General features: G+C 38.7%; 1 protein-coding gene across 1 annotated transcript in view; it reads left to right on the top strand.

The window, feature by feature from the left end:
- The window catches only part of PPP3CA (protein phosphatase 3 catalytic subunit alpha), a 170,831-nt gene that overhangs the window by 137,157 nt on the left and 14,760 nt on the right, over window positions 1-18,914 (top strand). The window contains exons 7-10 of the mRNA XM_058803206.1: window positions 1,568-1,645; window positions 3,431-3,525; window positions 11,661-11,786; window positions 14,409-14,483. Of these exons, the coding sequence (XP_058659189.1) occupies window positions 1,568-1,645; window positions 3,431-3,525; window positions 11,661-11,786; window positions 14,409-14,483 (374 nt within the window). The remainder of the gene's footprint in view (window positions 1-1,567; window positions 1,646-3,430; window positions 3,526-11,660; window positions 11,787-14,408; window positions 14,484-18,914) is intronic.

Below are 18,914 nucleotides of genomic sequence, written 5' to 3'. Positions count from 1 at the left end.
GGGCAGCTGGCACATTGAAGGTCCCATGCTATTCACTTGTAAAAAAAGAAGGCAGGCAAATAATTTTTTTGTAAATTTGCATGCAGCACTGTGTGACACCTCTGCCTTTGTAGGTGTGGGCCCTGTAGAATCTGCCAAGTTCTGCTAGCAGAATTCTTATTTTCCACAAATTTATGAAGAACAAGATAATTAAGCAATAAAAATCTCCACTATTTTTGTACTTGAAATGGAAAGAAGAACCTATCATATCTATTTAGGAGCATTTTTTACCACTTCATTATGTCTTCTTTAAAAGCAGTACTTAACACTGGATGAAAAGAGTACTATGGAGGAAAAAAAATGTAATAGCCTAGCCATTTTGAGCAGCTGCACTGATAATGAACATAATCAACTGTCTATCAGATTTTTGTGATAGACCCCAGTTTTCAGAAGTTAATGTAAAAATTTCTAAACAAAATGTACCATAAGTCTGCATTTAGTCACAATTAATTATGAAAAGAAATGTATGCAAATCAGTTCTCATTTGCCAGTGGTTTGAATGGCAGCCTGTCAGCATTTGAGATCACTGCAGTTGCCAAAATGTTGCCCCACGTAATTTGGGAATTGAAGTTGTTTTATAATGGCAGTTTTTTTAGACAATTCCAAATACCAGACCTGCATCTGAGAATACATGCTAGGTGGCTTAAATCCAGAAACAGCAATACAGCATTCCACTGGTTTTGCTGCAATGACATTTCAGCTTCAAAATACTCAGGAAAGTTTGGAAACAAGTAGTATCATTTCTCTTGGATAAACTAAAGGAAGATGATGTATTAGATTGGGGGAGGGGGGTGTGTAAGTGTTCATCTTTTTCATGCATGAAATTAGATACTGAGGGGGCTGTTAACTGATTGCAAGTGGCCACTTAAGGTGAAACCATGAAACCATGCCTGGGACAGCAGTTTTTTGTGTAATGTATAGTTAAGATTTTTTTTTTTTTTTTCAAATCTTGCTCAGTATGTTTAGCACAGATGTATTCAGTGAACACATTTTTGGGGTTTCAGAAGTCACAGGATTTTAAGTTGCCAAGGGGAAAGATAATTTATTTCTCAAGGAGATAAAGTTCAGGAAGATAAACATCCCCAGTTTGAAGATTGATTTTCCTTTCTTCTTTCTCTCTCTTTCCTTTTCTTTCCACTTAACCACCTTATTTTCTGGTCCACAAGCAGCCGCTGCATACAGTAGTCAGTGGGTGAAGTTTTCTGTTTCAAGCAACTGCTGTGTTACATTTTGTTTTTTTAGAATACATTAAATCTTAGATGAATAAAAGAAAGTACGTTTTTTCTGACAAGCCATTGGGTGATTGTAGTTATGAAATGGATGAGTTTCTTGCATTCCTTTCCAAGCAGTTATGAGGTGGGATTTAAAAAGACACTGCTGGTGATGTTGTTGCTACTGAAATCTGCCTGCAGAGCAGGCGCTAATTTCATGAATGATGCACGCTTTATGATACATTTTTTGAAAGCTAGAGTTCTTTGTGCTGCTTCTGATAATGCCATAACAGGTGCTATTACTTTTTTTCTAACAGCTACCCTGCTGTATGTGAATTCCTACAGCACAATAACTTGTTATCCATACTTCGAGCTCATGAAGCCCAGGATGCTGGGTAAGTATGTGTGGAGAGGGCGAAATAATAATAATTATATATAATGGCTTACCATTCCCAAACAGAGCACAAAAAGGAAGAGCACATGAGTGAGAATGAACTGGAATGTATAAGTTGCAACAGCTCTCACTTTTTATTAACGCTACAAAAATGCACACTGGCATTACAATGTCTTTTACATAATTCTTAGTGAGTTACAAAATTTAATGAATTCTTATAAAAGCAACTTACTTAGCCTTAGTGTATTTAACTAATTTAAAATGACCAAAATTTTTTGATGCCAAACAATGGCAGGCATGTAAAGAAAAACAAATTCATTTTGGAAAAAGATTTGCAAATGTGCCAGAGTATTTTGACACACTGATTGTCATGATGCCAGAGAAGTGATTTGGCTCACAAAGGCCAGAACTGCCATCTTTTAGGACTTTCTCAGCTACCTAAAACTTTTGGGCCCACTGGTTTCATATTTCATAAAAAAAAAAAAAAATTTGTGGAACTGTATAGGCACATAAATTTTTCTGCAGGAATATCATTAATGAATTCAAGAAGTCTAAGCCATTGAATGGAAAAACAGTCCAGGTCAAGCATTAGGTAGTGTTGATGGTTCCCCATGAAACTATTGTCATTATAAAGGTAGATTTTTTTTGCTGCTTTAAAAAATTACTTTAAAAATTCCTCTTATTTGAAGTGTACCATACTTGTGAGATATTAATGAAGGATTGGAATCTGAATAAATAGCTTTGCATATCATGCCTAAATTATTATTATTATTATTGTATTTGTTTGGAGGTAGAAACTTTAGCCAACTTGAACAGCAATAAAAGATAAATTAGTGGCATTGTAGGAATAAGGTCAATATTCACTATGCATATTAAAAACTATTCTGAATGTTTGAATTGTCGTGACTTCCATATGGTAATGCAATTAAAAGCAAGCTATTACTATGCCAGAAATACCTAGGATGGAATACTCAAGGGTAATAAGATTTCTTTTTTCTTGTATTGCTTTCCAGTAAAGGGTGAAAATTTAAAATTTTGTGGAAAAGATTGCATTTAAACTATACAGCAGTTTCAGTGCAACTTTTGTGGATGTTTGCTAAATTCTTATGTTTCTTGTAGCTGAGGACTAAAGAGCAGTGCTTGGTGTACTTGTGTCTAAGGACTGTTTGGTTGCTTTCTTTCCAATTACTTGCAGGTTTAGTGCTTGATTATTTGTTGGCCCAATAAGCCTTGTATTTTTCATGAGGCAGTAAGGCCAAGTAATGAAAACACACAGACATTAATGAACTGGCTGATAGAGTGGATAAGATTAGACACAGCACTGAAGGTATCAGATGCCCCATTTCCCCTTCCCTTCTCACCCCTTCCATGTCCCCTGGCCTTGCCATGGCTGGAGAAGGCAGGCAGCAGGAGGGCCATGGGGGGCACCCAGGACCCTTCCAAGGCACCTGCTGGTGCTTGCTTCACCCAGTCCCCCAGAGGGAAACTCTGGCAATGTCCTGGGCACTGAGCAAATGCACAACAAATCCACCTCTGGCTCACTGAATTTCAGAGACACTCCACTTTCAAGCATGGATTCCTGGTCATGTCAAATGGTTATAATGAGAAAATCTGCAGGAAATACTTCTTTCCTGTGGCTTTTAAGTAGCTCGTATGTGTTTTTCAGTCTTGGCGTGTGTTAAAAGCCAGAGCCCTAATGCACTGGGCATTTTTTGCACTGAATGTGGTCAGTGGCAAATATGCATTCAACACTGGGTAGTAATTACTATCTTCCCTTTCTTCTTAGGTATCGTATGTACAGGAAAAGCCAAACAACAGGCTTCCCTTCACTAATCACAATTTTTTCAGCACCAAACTATCTAGATGTATACAATAACAAAGGTAAGAATTTAATTCCTGGTCATGTACAGTAGACTGTACTTGTATGCACTCAAGTATGTTGGTGTCTTTTCATTCCTGTATTTATCAGTTCATGCCCATTTTCTTCCTCTTTTGTTAGTTTGTGCCCATTCCTCTTATTATATAATACAAACTTAATTAAATTTGTTACAGGCAGATGTATGCCTCTGAACATAACTGTGTATTTTAATATGCCTTAGGATATTTCTGTATTTTGACTGCAAGTTATTAAGTAAATGTTACACAGGAAGCAAAACTTAAAACAGCTCTATTAATGAAGAAGTATATTAGGAAGTGCTCTGGGTGAGATGTTTAGAGCCTAGTGTTCCTTATAATTAATTATCTGTTACTTGCTTCTTTCCAATAAAATTATTGGAGTTTGTATGTGCAAACTGTCTAGCCAGTTAAGCTTTGACAGGTCATGAGTGGATAAAGCATGGGATGGGTGTCTGAGTTCCTTTACATTTTGGGGGTTTTAATCCTTGACTACTGAAATGTAGAAAATTAAATATAAATAGCCAAAAAAATAAAAAGGTTACTACAGAAATAAGGGTCGTGGTCACTGTATAAAGGCTCCACTGAATACAAGTCTTTGCAGCTTCTCTGAATTTATTCATTTATCATATTCCTGGAAATCTCTAATGAACTGGAAAAAAGAATCATGTTTCTAAAAATAAAGTTTTCTAATATACTTGTCCTTCTATATCATGAAATGAACCATATTGTTTACTTTCTCTTAGTCCCCATAATGATAAAATTATTTCTGTTTCTCTGTGAACAAAGTCAAATAATTCTTTCTCAATTATATTCTTGAAAGTTGCTCCCTTGCAAAGAGATCAGTTTCTCTTGCGAAGGGCTGTTTTTAATCTGGATGCTTGTTTGCAGAGGAAGCAAGCAATATTTTTTAAACTTGAATAGAAAGCTTTCTTCAGGCATCGTTTTACGTTATAAAATTTATAATCTAAATGCTTTTGTGCCGTGAACTGTATGCAAGGGAAGGAAGCACTTCACTGCTAGATAATGGGGTTTGTACACCTCAGATTTCTCAATATGCCTGCTAATTTGTGGAAAAATTAATATGTTATTCTGCAAAACCATGCAAGCAGAACTGTCAGTAGCTACTTTTGTAAAAGTTAATGATGTAGGGGCTCTGCTAGCAACCTAAGAAGTTCAGGATGAAGTAAGGAATGTGTTCATTTTCTTGGTGGGATCGTTGCTATTGGTGGAGAAATGTGTTTACTCTCCTGCTTGGCTGCTTTGGGTCGAAGGCTGAGCGATCACAAGTCTGTACAAGGAAGGTGGTAGAAAGTGTTCACCTTTTGTTTCTTGGGCATGGAAGCAGTTCTGTGCAGTGAAGGTAATGGGTGAATTATGTGAAACTTTCTCTTGAAGGCAAATGTTAAAAGGAAAGCAATGATTCACAAGGTTCAAAACCTTAAATTTACCACACAGTTTGGGTGGTAAAGAGAATTGCCTCTCTATTATCTCCATTTCCAAAGAGAGGGTCATTTCCCTTGTTCCAGGATGCTCCACTGTGACAGGCAGGTCTTACATGTGGTGGAAAGCCTATTTTGATGGAAAGCTCTACACCATTTGCTGAGGGGTTATCTGTGGCCACAGCTGGAGCTGGTGTGCACTACCAGCAATAGCAGCTCAGAGTGAGCTCAGGCAAATCAGCGCTGATGCCACAACAGCACCTGTGTGCCACTCCTTAATATACAACTTCTTGTGAATTCAGAGGCTGACCTTTAGCAACTTTGTAATGGATCTCCATTGAGATTAGCTGCCTCCTTTTCTCTCATTAGAAGTTTTGAGGCATTATTTCATGTGACTGATTGCACTGGCTCTTGGCATTTAAAGTACATCATGCATAGTTTATCATGCTGCATTGCTCATACATCTTTATCTGGGTAGTTTCTGGGTGCTTGCTTCCCTGTTCAAGGAAAAAAAACCCACTATGGTATAGAATGAGTCCAAAACATGGCTACTTGTTGGCTTCCTTGGTTTGCAGCAAATAAATTTACTTAGAGCACAGTTTCTGACTGGTATCAGGAGAAAAAGGAAGGTATTTCCATCCAGAGGTGTTGTCAGGGCAGTTGCTGTAGCTGACTCATCATGCACTGGTGCAGAACCTGATTGATTTTTACAGGTCATCTGGAGGTTTGGTTACTGTCAGTCCCTAGAAAAAGAGTTATTCTCCTACTAGTAAGCACCTTCCTGTCCAGTATGCATTCTCAGTGTTCCTCTGGTTGTCAGCCAACAGTCACCCTGAATAAATTCCTGAGAGGCTTCAGCTCCCTCTGACATTAAATGGGTCATTTTTAAATGTAGTATTGTTTAGGATAAATACATTTTTTTAAAAGCTGCAAGAGGTTAAGAATGCTCATTTTCTCCCCCAGGTTGATAGTTCTCACACCCATTAAAGCATACGTAGTTTCTTGAGCTTCTTCAGAGCACTTCAAGAGTAGACCTGTTTGCCAGCTTTTTCCAGGGGCTGCTTCAGTTCCCGCTGGAGAGCAACTGTGGGATCAGATCTGGGATCAGATATGCCACAAAGAGCAGTAGGGAGGCAAGGATATCAGTGCAAAAGAAGGTTTGACAGGAGTGGCTGTAGATAAGCTACCAAACAAGCCTGTGTTCAGCAAATCTGCTGTTAATAATGCTGCCATGGAGCCTCTGCATGGGCTGTCTCACAGTGCTGACCCACCATGGAAGCTCTCCTGGCTGTGCAGGGTTCTGGCACCAAAGGGAGGTTTCTGTATCCCCTTGGTTGCTGGCTGTGGCCTCGTGCGGGCTGTGTGTGTCACTTGTGGCTCCTGTCACAGCCCCAGGCCGCACACACACAGCTTCGGGTGCCAGAGGGAGGTTTTGCATTAGGAGGCTCCTGTCAGGGCTTCCCTCAGTACTTAAGGGAGACACAGAGAGAGCCTTTCAGGGGGTGATTCAAAGACTCAGAAACTGCCTCAATATTGGGGGCCTTGTGTCCTCCATTTTCCATTATTACCTACTCCATTACTATTATTAATTCCTTCCATATTCAGTATAATGGAAAGCATTGGCAAAGGGAAGGAATTTTTTGGCAACTTCTGAGCTACTGTTCCATATCGTCATAGCTTTCTCAAACATTTCTGCTTTCATTTGTTTTATTAAAAGGCATAAAGATAAAGATACTCAAAGATTGTTATTAGTACTCGTTACAAGAAGCACCAGTGCATTGGTGATTCTTTTAAGACTACTGCTTCTGGAGAGAAAGCTTATGCAAGAAGATAAATGTTAATTGGATTGTGGTAGTTACCAGTGACTTCAGGGCCTTAGAGATCATCTGTGCTGATCAAGAAACTTTGAGAAAGTCATGTAAGTACAGATTTGCCCCTGGGCTCCAGGGTGCCTAAAACTAGGAGAAATTCTCTATAGCAACTGAATAAGAGGGTGCCAAAAATTACCTTGTGATATGATCTAGCCTTGTATTGTGTCTAAACTTTCATTCCTTCATTCAATATTTCTTAATGCCTTAATTAGGATTTGCTGTAATGCTGTTTATGCACACCCCCCAAAAAATAAACTAACAAAAAAATAAAGTGAAAGATTCTACAGAAGTTCTATAGAGGCAGAAAAGTTACTTGTAAAACACTGGTAATACTGGCATTTTTGTGTCTGGCTGTAACTTCACTAAGTGGGTGCTTTTTGGCTGAGTGGGCAATTTTAACTTGCTGTTTAAATACAGACTAGAATCTTTTGAACACTTTTAAAAGATTAGGTTTTGTAGTGGAGAGAGAACCACCAGAGAACCCACAGTTATTGAAAAAATCCCCAGCATGAAGTTTCTTCCAACGTGCTGCAACATACGTGTGTTGTTTCCTAAAGGAAAAGCAGGAAAAGAAAGTCAGGATGCAGGGGAGTTTGGGGTAGTAGAAAAATGAAAAACCATCTGTAAATCTGTATGCCTGTTAATGTATCATAAGTTACATGTCAGTGAAGTACATAAAGTATCAGCATGAAGTATACCATGAAGAAGTGTGCCTGATCCAGATGGATCTAACAGGAAAATTATTTTCACCTAGAAAAAGACAGAGTGGTATACCTGGAAGACAAGGATGCTCTGTGAGAAATATTAGCACTTTGAGAGGGAGAATAGAGGTGTAACCTCTGTTTGCCCTATCAGTTTTCTTTAATGCCTTATCTCTGCTGCTGTGATGAGTTCTTGTCACGGAAACAAAAGCTTTTAAAGAAGAGTTGTCAGGGTATCTAGGCCATCTCATTGCTGATGCAGAGACGTTTGCCAAAAGTGATTTTTGCAGTCTATTGATTAAATCTTGAATGTTACTTGGCTGTTTCTTTGCAAGATGCAGTTGGACATGTAAAATAAAAATCTTTAAAATTGTATAAGGAAAGATATTTCCACCTACAGTTATCTTCACTTCTCTACTGATTATTTAGACCATTACCTTGTGTAGTAAATAATTTTTGCTGTCTGATAATATTTAAACTTGTTTTACTAACCCTTATCCCTGACCTGACTTGGGTAGAAAATGCTGTGGTTACTTAGCAACTCTTCGTGAGAAGGCATTGTTCCCAGTTGCACAGTTAATGCTGAAGTTAATTTGGCATTAAATCAGAAATTGAAATTCTTTCTTAGGTGTGAAGAATTTGAGGGACTTTTCACTGATTCATTTTCTAAATGTGGGATGAGTTTTCTGAAAGAAAATTACAAGAAAATTAGTTAAATTGTTTGCTGAAAATATATTTATGTTGTTAATCTAAAAATATTCTGGGCTAGTATTTCTACCAAGCTCATTATTTTTTCCTCTGATTGTTTTTTTTTCTGATGGAAATGTTATTAATTAATTTACCCTGAAAAATGGTTTGTCAGATCATGAAGCAGGATATGTCATGTCCTTGAGAAATTCTGAGCTGTCACACAGTTTAATGTTGTTCACATGGCTTCAGGCCTTGACCTACCTCCAAATATATAATCTTTAAAAGCCCCATTTGAGATGCCAGAAGGTCTGAGACATCCATTCAGATCTGGCAGGTGTGACACAGTTGTTCCAGCTCATCTTTAACTGAGGGAGACCAAGGAGGTGCAGCACTAGCTGCTGTGTCTAACCCTGAGAAGGTTAGAAGGGCTGTCTCCATTTGTAGCCAAGGAAGGAGGTGTCTTACCTGCGCTGTTTTCAACACCCATATTCCCAACCTTAGGGTAGCTGTGTTAAATGCTTCAAGCTAAACAGTACAAATGCCCTTTGCCTGCTGCATTAGTGTTTCATTTCACTCTGATGTGATTTCAGCATCCAATACCTCAGTTTACTACCATTGGAAGCAAGCGTAATGTCATTTGGGCTATCTGTACATCTTCACTTTACAAAACATTAGCTTTTAAAAGTTATTTACAGCAGCAAGTATCAAAATTAGGTTAAAATGTGCATGTCGGTTAAGAATAATAAAATAAGATTCTTGTTCTGGTTGGTGATTATACATAATAATGTATAATCTTGGCTTGGTCTTTATCATCTATCTGAGTATGTGTTTGGAAAGAAAAGTATTGAGGTTTCAGCCTGGAATAATAAGCAAATGTTGAGTAGAGTCAGGTTTTCCTCTCTTACAAGTTTTATAACCAAAGGAGCCCATTCCACTTCTGTCTCCTCCATCAGCGACTGTGTGACCTCCACTCTTGTAACCTTCAAAAGCTGTGTCCTCTTTCAGGGCTGCTGCTTCTCCTGTAGCTTCTTGGGAATTGAGTTAACTAAGGACTAAGGAATGAAGCAGAGTTGAAACCCCCAATCTTTTCTGAGCCTACGGAGAGGGAAAAGAAAGCTATTATCAAAAGAAACCACAGAGGCAGATAAGCTCAGGGAAACTCCTGCTGTTATCTGAGGAGCATTTTCTACTTGATCCTGGCAAAGTTTTCCTCTTCTGACTACTAAGTAGTAATCAGGACTGTACATTCATAACAAGAGCTGATTTGCATTTTAAATATCATCTTCATAACTTACCTAATAGAAATATTTTGTGTGCGTTGTGCTTGTAAGTTACAGATTTTTAATTTAAAATGCCAAAAAGTATTTGTGATACTGATTTTATGATACCCTATTTTATTTTATTCTTTTAAGAAAATAGTTATTTTAGAAGGCTTCTCTGTTATTACCCTGCTTTATTGTGTAATGTTATTTTGAAGTAATTTGTTGAGGAGATGAACAGGTCATTTACAGGGGAGAATTTTTTGAAATACTATTATCAGAACTTTATTTTGTAAGCTATTCAGGTATATAAATTAACAAGGTGTTGTGAGGATATTTTTGTTACAGTAATCTTAAATTATCTTCCTTTCAAAGGAAACAACCTAACTAAAGCCATTTTTATTTAATTTTATGTTTTGCAACTGTTTTGCATAGGGTTCAGGTTTTTCAGAGGCCAGTTTTAAAAGTTCCCTGTAAAAATTATTTCTTTATTCAAATTTCACAGAATTTAGAAGTAGACTTAATTGATAAATTGAAGAAGTAGTGGGAAGGGGAACTACCTCAGCTCACTAGATGATGAATTTGAAGTTTTAGCCCTTCTAAATGAATCTTTACAACCACTAAGTGGTCCTTTTTGTGTGGTTTTGACTCATTTTTTCTGTAAAGCCACAAACTATTTATTTTTATTATGCAATTGTGTCACAGTAATAGAAAAAGAATGAATTTCAATCTGCTGCATGTGATTTCAGCCAAAATCTGTTGGAAATATTCAGAGCATTGACACTGGTTTTCTTATTTTTGCTATTACTAGTATTAAGCCATTTTTTTCTTCTGCTGAGCAGCAGATTGACTGCCAGTTGTCAGACTGGGATGGGCAAGAGTCAAATGTGGTTTATTTAAATGGAGGGTATCTGCCTGGCAAAGGTTCACATTATTGCTGTTTTCTGTGTCTGTCAGGGAGTACGTTCCAGAAACTCCCATGTCGCTCTGGACTCTGTCATTGACCACAAAATGAAAGACATTTAACATCCTATTAAATATTTGTGAAGCAACAGCCTAGTGCATGAAAAAAAGGTTTCTTCTTTGATTGATTGACACACAATTAGAGAAATAATCAGAAAAGAGAGAAATAATCAGAAGGAATTGTTCAGCCCCTTCAGCCAACACTGCATTTCCCATGATGCTGTCTCACATTGCAGTTGTGCAACTTTATTGCTGGCTATTAAGTGATAACCAGTCCCTGGAACTACATTCCTCCCTGGGGAGATGGAACTGGGAAGGCAGGAGGAAAGGGGAAAGCATAGAATGACACACCTTATGTTGACTGTTTCCGTTGCTTGTGTTGATTAAATATCCTGCATGCAGTCTCCTGTAACTGCATTGTTTAGACAATTTCATGTCTTTAAGTCACTTTGGTGATAATCTCAAAACTACCTTTTTGGGTTACCATTTCAGACGTGAGCCTGAAGTCCATTAACAATAGTTGACACTGAACTTGGTGCAGTGCTTTGAAAAGTGGGTGTGGCATAAATATCTATATTTCTGCCTGTGAACAGACATAGTCTGTGTGTTTGTGTGTTGATAAGAATGATGAGAATGTTAAATGGTGCAAGACAAATTGTATTAGTATTGGTTTGTATTATAGGGAGCACATTTTTGCCTGCCTAGAGTTTGCATAATGTGAGAAGCAAGTGTCATCTCAGTTACAATACTGTGAATGAAATATGTTGAAAATGTCCATCAGAAGAGCAGTGTTCAGACTCTGAGTCATAAATGCTTTATTCTGTTATCTCCAAAGCATGGTTGTGAGGAGCTCAGATAACTCTGTGAAATGAGGGGCTCTGAATACTCTGCTTCATTCCTCACTGGTGGCAGATCCCAGAGCTCATGTTCTTGACTGCTCAGAGATATTAATTCACTTACCAGCCCTTCTTAGTGGCAGACAAGGCTGTTGACACTGCTTTCAGACTGAAAACAGCTTTCCACTTCAGTGAGGCTTTATCCTACCATAACTAGCATTCAGGTGGTGCCACTGGATCGAGTGTGTGGAAGCTGCTGAGCAGCTCTGTGGGCTGAGCATGCTGTCCCCATTCCTGGTCTGGTTAGCCAGTTGCACACATGTCTGATGTCTCTTCTGTTTCTTTTCTTTCTTCCTTCTAGCTGCAGTATTGAAATATGAGAACAATGTTATGAATATCAGGCAGTTCAACTGCTCCCCTCATCCGTACTGGCTTCCAAACTTCATGGATGTGTTTACCTGGTCCCTGCCATTTGTTGGTGAGAAGGGTATGTATATAAATCAGTTCTGTTCATAAAGACTGCAAAATGGTTTCTTAGCCACTTAGTCATTTATTTTAAAGGACAAGAATGATTTGAAGACAGGTGTCTTGCCTTTGAGGACAAAGTTGTAGAAATGGGGCTGAGAGAGGCAAGCAATTAACAGTGGTTAATCACACTTGTCATATTTTTTTGTAATTTCTACTCTTTCCAGGTGATGATGCCGTTATCTTTCTGCTGCAAAAATAGATTTTTTGGGAGTGCAGGCCATAGGTGCATTCACTAAACAAAATTCTGATTTGTTTTTCTGTTATAAGCTTTTGAACATCCCCTTGGATATCACTTACTGCTGAATGGGTGTCTCAACAGACCTCTCTACATGGGGTTACATCTTTACTCACATTACTTTTATGGGTTGGTTGCTTTTTAATCAGCAAACACAGAGCTGGTGATATTAAGAGCCAGTCTGACTAGCTGTTCCTGGAGAGAGTAGAGGGATGCCAGTAGGAAGGAAAACTTGCTACTCAGCCCCTTCTCTGCACAGGACATGTGGTGCCTCATCGCTGGCAAGAAGAGTCTAAAGACCACAAATGAGATTTTATTGAAACCTGATGCTCTTGATGTTGCCTAAATGCAGCTTCATGCTGTGAATGGCAAGCACACAAAAGGCATGAAAACGCTTCGGTCTAGCATATTAAATTAATACAAAATATAAACTGCCTAAACCCCAAGTCATTTATTTGGTGCTTGAGATGAAGCTTGCTTTGATCCATCCATTATGGAGTATTGCTGCAACAGCAATTACTGCCAGAAAACTCTAATAAACTCTTAAAAGCTGCTTGGAATAACAGTTCTCTCTTAATAGGCAACTGGAAATACAGCCAGCTGTGTCTCATACCTGCAGTCATGACCAGCTTTGTTTTGAGCTACTCTTGTTTGAGGAATGCTGCTGGTGAGACACCTGAGGTCTCTGTGGACAAAGCAGATAGACCATGAAACAGGGATTACCAAAGAATAGGCAGCTGCTTGCACTAATGGAGACATGACATAATCCTCACTGACACGTGTGCAGACTCTTGTGAAGCAGATAAAACGTGTTCATTCTCTTTGGCTGTAAACTCAGCCAGGCTGTTTTTAGGTTGGGCATGTTCTCCACACACATTTTAGTCCTGTAAAATGTTCTGTAAAGTCACTTTTCAGAGGCTTCCCATCAGCAGCCTGCTCATGGGGCCTGCAGGATGCATGGCCAGAATTGTTGAGGTTCTGGCACTATGATGTTCCTCGTTCTTCTTACGTCTTGGGGGTGATTTTTCCTCCTTCGTTTCTTCCAGTGGTCACACTTACCAATTTCTTGGAAATTTTAGAGCCCAAAGAAGTGAAATCAGTATTTTCCTTTCTATGCAAAGCAATATTCAAGGATGTAAGAGGGTGTTCCGCACAACTTGTTATTTATTTCCTTTTTTTAATATAGATTTTTTCCCTCAAAGGCCAATCAAGGTAGGAAGCTGTTAGCTTCACTGGTTGTTGTTAATGTGGAAAGTCTTTCCACTAATACTGTCAGAGGAAAATATTAAATCCTTCACTAAAGTCGGAAAAAATCTAGCTTTTTCCCACCCTTCTAATTTTCCAAGCCTTCATAGTAGTTACAGAAGAGGATTTTAATAACTACTTGACTAAAAAAATTAAAGTTTCTACTTGTGTAGCCAGTACAAGGGTAGACAAGCCTGGTAACACTTTTAATGTTGCTTACTACATGTAGCTGTAGTGACATTTTTCTTAATCTGCTAATTGCTTCACATTTTATGTCATAACTTTGGCTTTTTTGTTCTCCAAGTTGCATTTTCTTGGTTTTGGTTTTAGCTGGGGTTGTTTTTTTCACTGTTCTTAGTCTATATGCTCTCTGGTTAGTGTCTCACAGTTGTCTCTCTGGAAAGAAATGAGACCAGGGTAGGGACAGTCTGTGGCTGACCCTTGTATGCCCAAGTTTCAAAGTAAACAAGCTAAATATGACCTAAGTTCTCCAACAGTGATGTATCTGTTGAATATAGAATTGTTCCACCTCCAAGGAATGTACACTGTCTGGTCTATTTGTATTTGTTCCTTGAATTCAAGGGATACTGAGAACATCTTACAAAGGTTGTTTTGTTGAGCTTGAAGTCGTGTCCAAAACCCGGATAAATAAAGAAATACTCTATGATCCCTCTTGTTGTACCTTTTTCCACTGGAATGTTGTTCCCATTTGCTGGGCAGGGAAATAAAATCCTATTGCAGTTTAGGAGCAACAGGAGAGGGGTCATTTTGTTATCCAAGTTGAGTGAAAAGCAAAAAATGTGTTGAAGGGGAGAAAACAAATCCTACCTACATCACTGACAGTTGCAAAAAGAGAGATCATTAGCAGATTTTAAAGTCTATTTGTTGTGTTGATTGTATTTGGAGAAATATTTGTGGAAACTCGTGCTTTTTGTTAGCTACACAGGACACTTTCAGCTTCTAATATTACGGGTCCTGTTGTTTAAAAAGTGGGTGCTGTTATTATGCTGAATTTTTGTTCACACTACTTCAGCTGGAGTTGGCTCTCTGACAGACCAGGGGAGCTTAATATCAACGTTTTGCACTTGTTTTCCGTTTTAGTGACAGAGATGCTGGTAAACGTGCTGAACATCTGCTCAGATGATGAACTGGGGACAGAGGAAGATGGATTTGATGGTAAGAGCCTCTACCCTTGGACCCTTGGTTGAGATTGTTTGCCTTGGAATTGCTTTAAAAGTTTATTTACTAACCATGAAATAATTTTCTGAGTCCCAGTTGAATTCTGTGCCACTGAAAGCAACTGTTGTGCTGGACTCCAATGGATTTGCTTCCATTATGCTTCAGGAAGAATTAATGGCCATGCCCTGACCTAAACCATTTCTTTATCCCATTCTTCTGGTTAAAAAACTTGCATTTCCCTCCATGAAATCTGGGTTATGTTGTCATGAAGGAGGCAGATGATTTCATGCAAAAGATGACAGGTATTCTCATAGTGAGTTTCATTATGTCAGTGAAATATGCTTCCTGCAGAGCTCCTTCCCAAAATGTTGGTAGTGTGACTTTGGAGGACTTTTACTTGAGGTATTTCTTTAGTCACTTCTTTTGATGCACTTGAGTGTCTAAAAGGCTTTCAAGAGCAATAGAATCATTAAAAATAAGCATGTAAACACAGATAGAAAAGGTTTTAACCTGGCATTTCTGCCAAGAGAGAAATGGTCACTTCTGTTACCCTTTGGGTTGAAGTTTATATGATGATTAGTTGCCCTGTACCTGTTGGTTTGACTGTGAATGGTATTTTGTATCCTAAAACTTGGAGATTCTTAAAAGTCAGTTTATTTTCTTAGACATAATTTTCTGTTAGGCTCTGCAAGAATAGCAGCTGTCTAAAATGTGCCTTCTCAATTGAGAAAAGATGAAAAAAATCCCATGTATCCCTGACATTCTTACTCTGAATGCTCTCAGTGTTTTAAAAAAAATCTGTGAAAAGTAATCATAGATAATCTGTCTAACAAAAATAATATATGAAAAGGACAGAAATACTAAGAAATTTTAAAAATAAGAACCTGGAAAAATCTAACACTACTGAATATTGTCAGGATGTTTTTCGCCAGAATGAATGAACTAGGCAAATGGAGAACTTTCAAGTAAGACAAATGTTTAATGAAGTTGTAATTAATAATTAAATTTCTCTTTCCAAGTATTTATTTTTAATCTAGGAAGCTAGATCACATGTTTTGCAAAATGTTTCCTTTGTGATGGAAAAGACTGGTATAGATCATAGTACTTCGATTTTATTCTGAAAAACCAGATGGAATTCCCTGTTCTGCATCGGCCACAGAGTGTGGACATGAACAATTATCTTGCAGGACTTGGGACAAAGACTGAATTATTGAAACTGGTAATCAGTGAAGAGAAAAAAACACCTGTTTGAATATTGTGCCCCATTTTTTTTTCCTCATGAAATTTAAATAAGTCACTACTGTGTAATTAAAGTAGTATGTGAAATTGTGTGGAGGCATACGATGAGTAAAAACTGTGTCAAGTTAAATACAGTAGCAACAAACCATGTGCTTAAAATCCTTGGCTCAAGAAAGCTCTTAAGCACAGGCTGAAATCCCTCTGATTGCAATGCCAAAGCAAAGACTTTATGGGACAGATTTCTAAATTAATTCAGCCTTGGCTTAATACTTCCTTTTAAAGTTGTACTGTAAGCTTCCATTTGGCATGGACAGGCCAATGCCTATGTGCTCTTTTTCTAAAACTTTGGAGTGTCACCATTCCCATCCCCAAGTTACAGTTCACAGGAGCATGTTTTCAAAAGCAGAATCAGATATAGGGAGGTGTTGGGGGTCTTAAGCAGCAGCCCTCTCCAGCTGAAGGAGGTCTCTGTATTTACTGTGTTTTTTCTGAGAGGCAAGTGAGCCCCCAAAACACCTCCCTGGGAGTTTTGCGATGGCACTGCTCCGTACCTGGAGTTTGCAGCATTGCACGTGTCTGAGCAGGGAGACAGGCTGGAATGCTCTGGGATGGCATGTGTGTGTGCTGTGAAACAATATCTAACAGCAGTAAAGTTTCCTTCCAGCTGAGGAATAACTAAACCATTCCTACTGCTGTACTACTAATACAGTTACCTAAATCTGCTCTCAGGGTTTTTTTGTATGAATGATTTCTCTGTGTAAAACATTATGGTAAGGAAGATACTAGAAATGTAGTTGTCTTTAGCATGTGTAGCTAAAAACCAGAGCTGGCATATGTTTGTGTCTGCTTTCCCAGGTAATCAGTCCCCTTGGAACTGTAAAATGAGCTCTGTGGCACTGGTGCTGCAGCTTGCTGTGGGCTCTCACTTTTACCTACAGCCCAATGGACATGTTAGGCTCATGGGGATCGAACACATGGAAGAGACTGAAGGATTCTGACATAGAAGTAAATTTGAGGTTGATTTAAGTTTAAATGGAAGCTGATATCTGTAATGATTTCTTAGTGGGTTCTGATTTCTTATCTGTACAGCAAACAAAAGTTCTCTTTCTCTCAAGTTGAGTTCCCTCTTTTTTTATGGTTTTGATTTTTTTTTTTTTAAAGCCTTGCCTTTTGGGGAAGAGAAGTACAAGATGTGTTTCATTTGTGTTCTCAGTGAAACAGACCAGAATGATTACCAGCTTAATCAAAGCTGTTTCTGTAAGGACTGTCTGCTGACAGTCTTGTAGTGGCTCAATATTTCCACTGTTCTTCCTCAGTAATTTCTGTCCAGCTTCCTTGGAGGACTAGTCGTGTTTAATGGTTGATTTTTTTTTTTAACAATATTTCCCATAGTAGGAAACGCCTGATATCTGCAACAGCAGATGCATTTTGTTTTATGGAATTATTCTTAAAAGCCATTGCTATTTTTAGATCATCAATAGTTTTCAGGGCTCGCTGCTGATTTCCTTTCTCTCCTTGCAGTTTGAACATGCCCTGACCTGGGTTCCCACATGTAGTGAGAATGGTCCATCACTATGGTTTGCACTGATCATTTGTTACCTTCTTGTACATTTTCTTGCCTTCTGTCTTCCCCTCTCATTCCTTTCAAAACAAGGCCCCATCAGTATTGCCTGACTTCACTGCATGGTGTTCTTGTGAGCCCTTTTTTATTTATTATTATTTTTAGTTCTGAGTCATGTATGTTGCATCTAGCCATGAGCAAGATGCTCAACAGCATGTGTTCCTTTTTTTTTTTTCCCCTGCCCCCTCACAGTTTTTTTCCCCCCTAAGGAAACACATAATGGGGATCTGATCAATTTGTTGTAGGCAGTTTCTGTGTAAGCTTACTGTGAAAAAAGCCTAAATATCGTAATGCCCTTTATCCCATATGTCCCTGCTGGCCTGTATTGGCCTTTTGGTTTTACTCACTTTAAAAATGAGAGAACATGATAGGTCAAGTTTCCTTATCTCTGATAGTTTCCTCTTGCTGTACTTTCTCTTTCCTGTTTGCTGTGGTGGTTGCAGTATAATCTGATCCAGAAAAAAATCTCTTGGGCAAATGTTAGCTCATGTGCTGTATGTTTGTGCATCAAACATATCACTTAGCAACAGGAGCTGCAAATACCTCTACCTAGCAAGCATACAGTCAAGAGTTCTGTTTTGTTTTAATTAGCAACATTTCTTGCCTCTTGCATTTGATTGAATAAACTAAACTGCTAATTAAAAGGGTACAATAATGCAGTAAACAATTTGACACAAATGCACTGCTTGCTTTGTATGCATCCTTACCATGATTTGGCGTGAAGACACTCCTAAATTATCTACAATTTTTTTTTGTATTGCCTTCAACAATGTAGCTTTCAGCCTTCTCACAGAAAAGCCACTGTCAGAGCCATTAGCTACTGCACTTATTCCTTTGTTGGAAAACAGCTTCCCAATACAGTGCTGTAGTTCCAACCTAAAGAGAATTTCCAAGTCAAAGATCTACTGCCAATCATAACCTGGTTCTGCTGTGAACAGTAGTATGTGACATTTGCCACATCTCACTGCAGTAAACTCTGCCTGGAGCCAGCTCAGCAGCAGCTAACAGAGACTGAGAGAGCAAAAGCAAGAGTCTTGTCCTTAGATCTGTTATTTACCAATATCTTGATGCAGACCTTCATGGTACGGCCTGATGAGAGTGTCTTAGCTTGCCAATGAGTTGATTTGTAGCTGGGAGAGAAACTGAGGGGTTTTCCCAGTGGTTTGCATTTGTTTTCCTCCAAACCAGTAAGGCTGGGCTGCAGTGCATACTTAATTTCTGTAAGTTAGTGGCAGAGTGGCATTTTAATGTAATCTTTGTATTTATTATTCACTCTGTGATTTGGTCAGACGTGGTTGCTTCCATGCCCAAAGCATTTTCCTGTGAGGTGTGTCACGGCACATGGGTGTGCTCTGCCTCTGGACCAACCTAGCAGCTTGCACTAGGTGCCCAGTGTCCTCAAAGCATGGTGCAGTTGTGCCTGGGCACCAAGAGCTGCACTTGTCTTGCCTTCAAAGAGCTGATTTTAAAATGCAGCACCTTGCACGGTGGTGGCATTTGCATTTGCTGCCTGAGAGCTGCTGGAGCAGTTGGACAAGGGCAGGCGAGCGGCGCGTGGCACAGATGCT

Source organism: Ammospiza caudacuta, chromosome 4, assembly GCF_027887145.1.
Source record: "Ammospiza caudacuta isolate bAmmCau1 chromosome 4, bAmmCau1.pri, whole genome shotgun sequence".
Taxonomy (NCBI): Eukaryota; Metazoa; Chordata; class Aves; order Passeriformes; family Passerellidae; genus Ammospiza; species Ammospiza caudacuta.
This window is presented reverse-complemented; position numbering and strand designations above follow the sequence as displayed.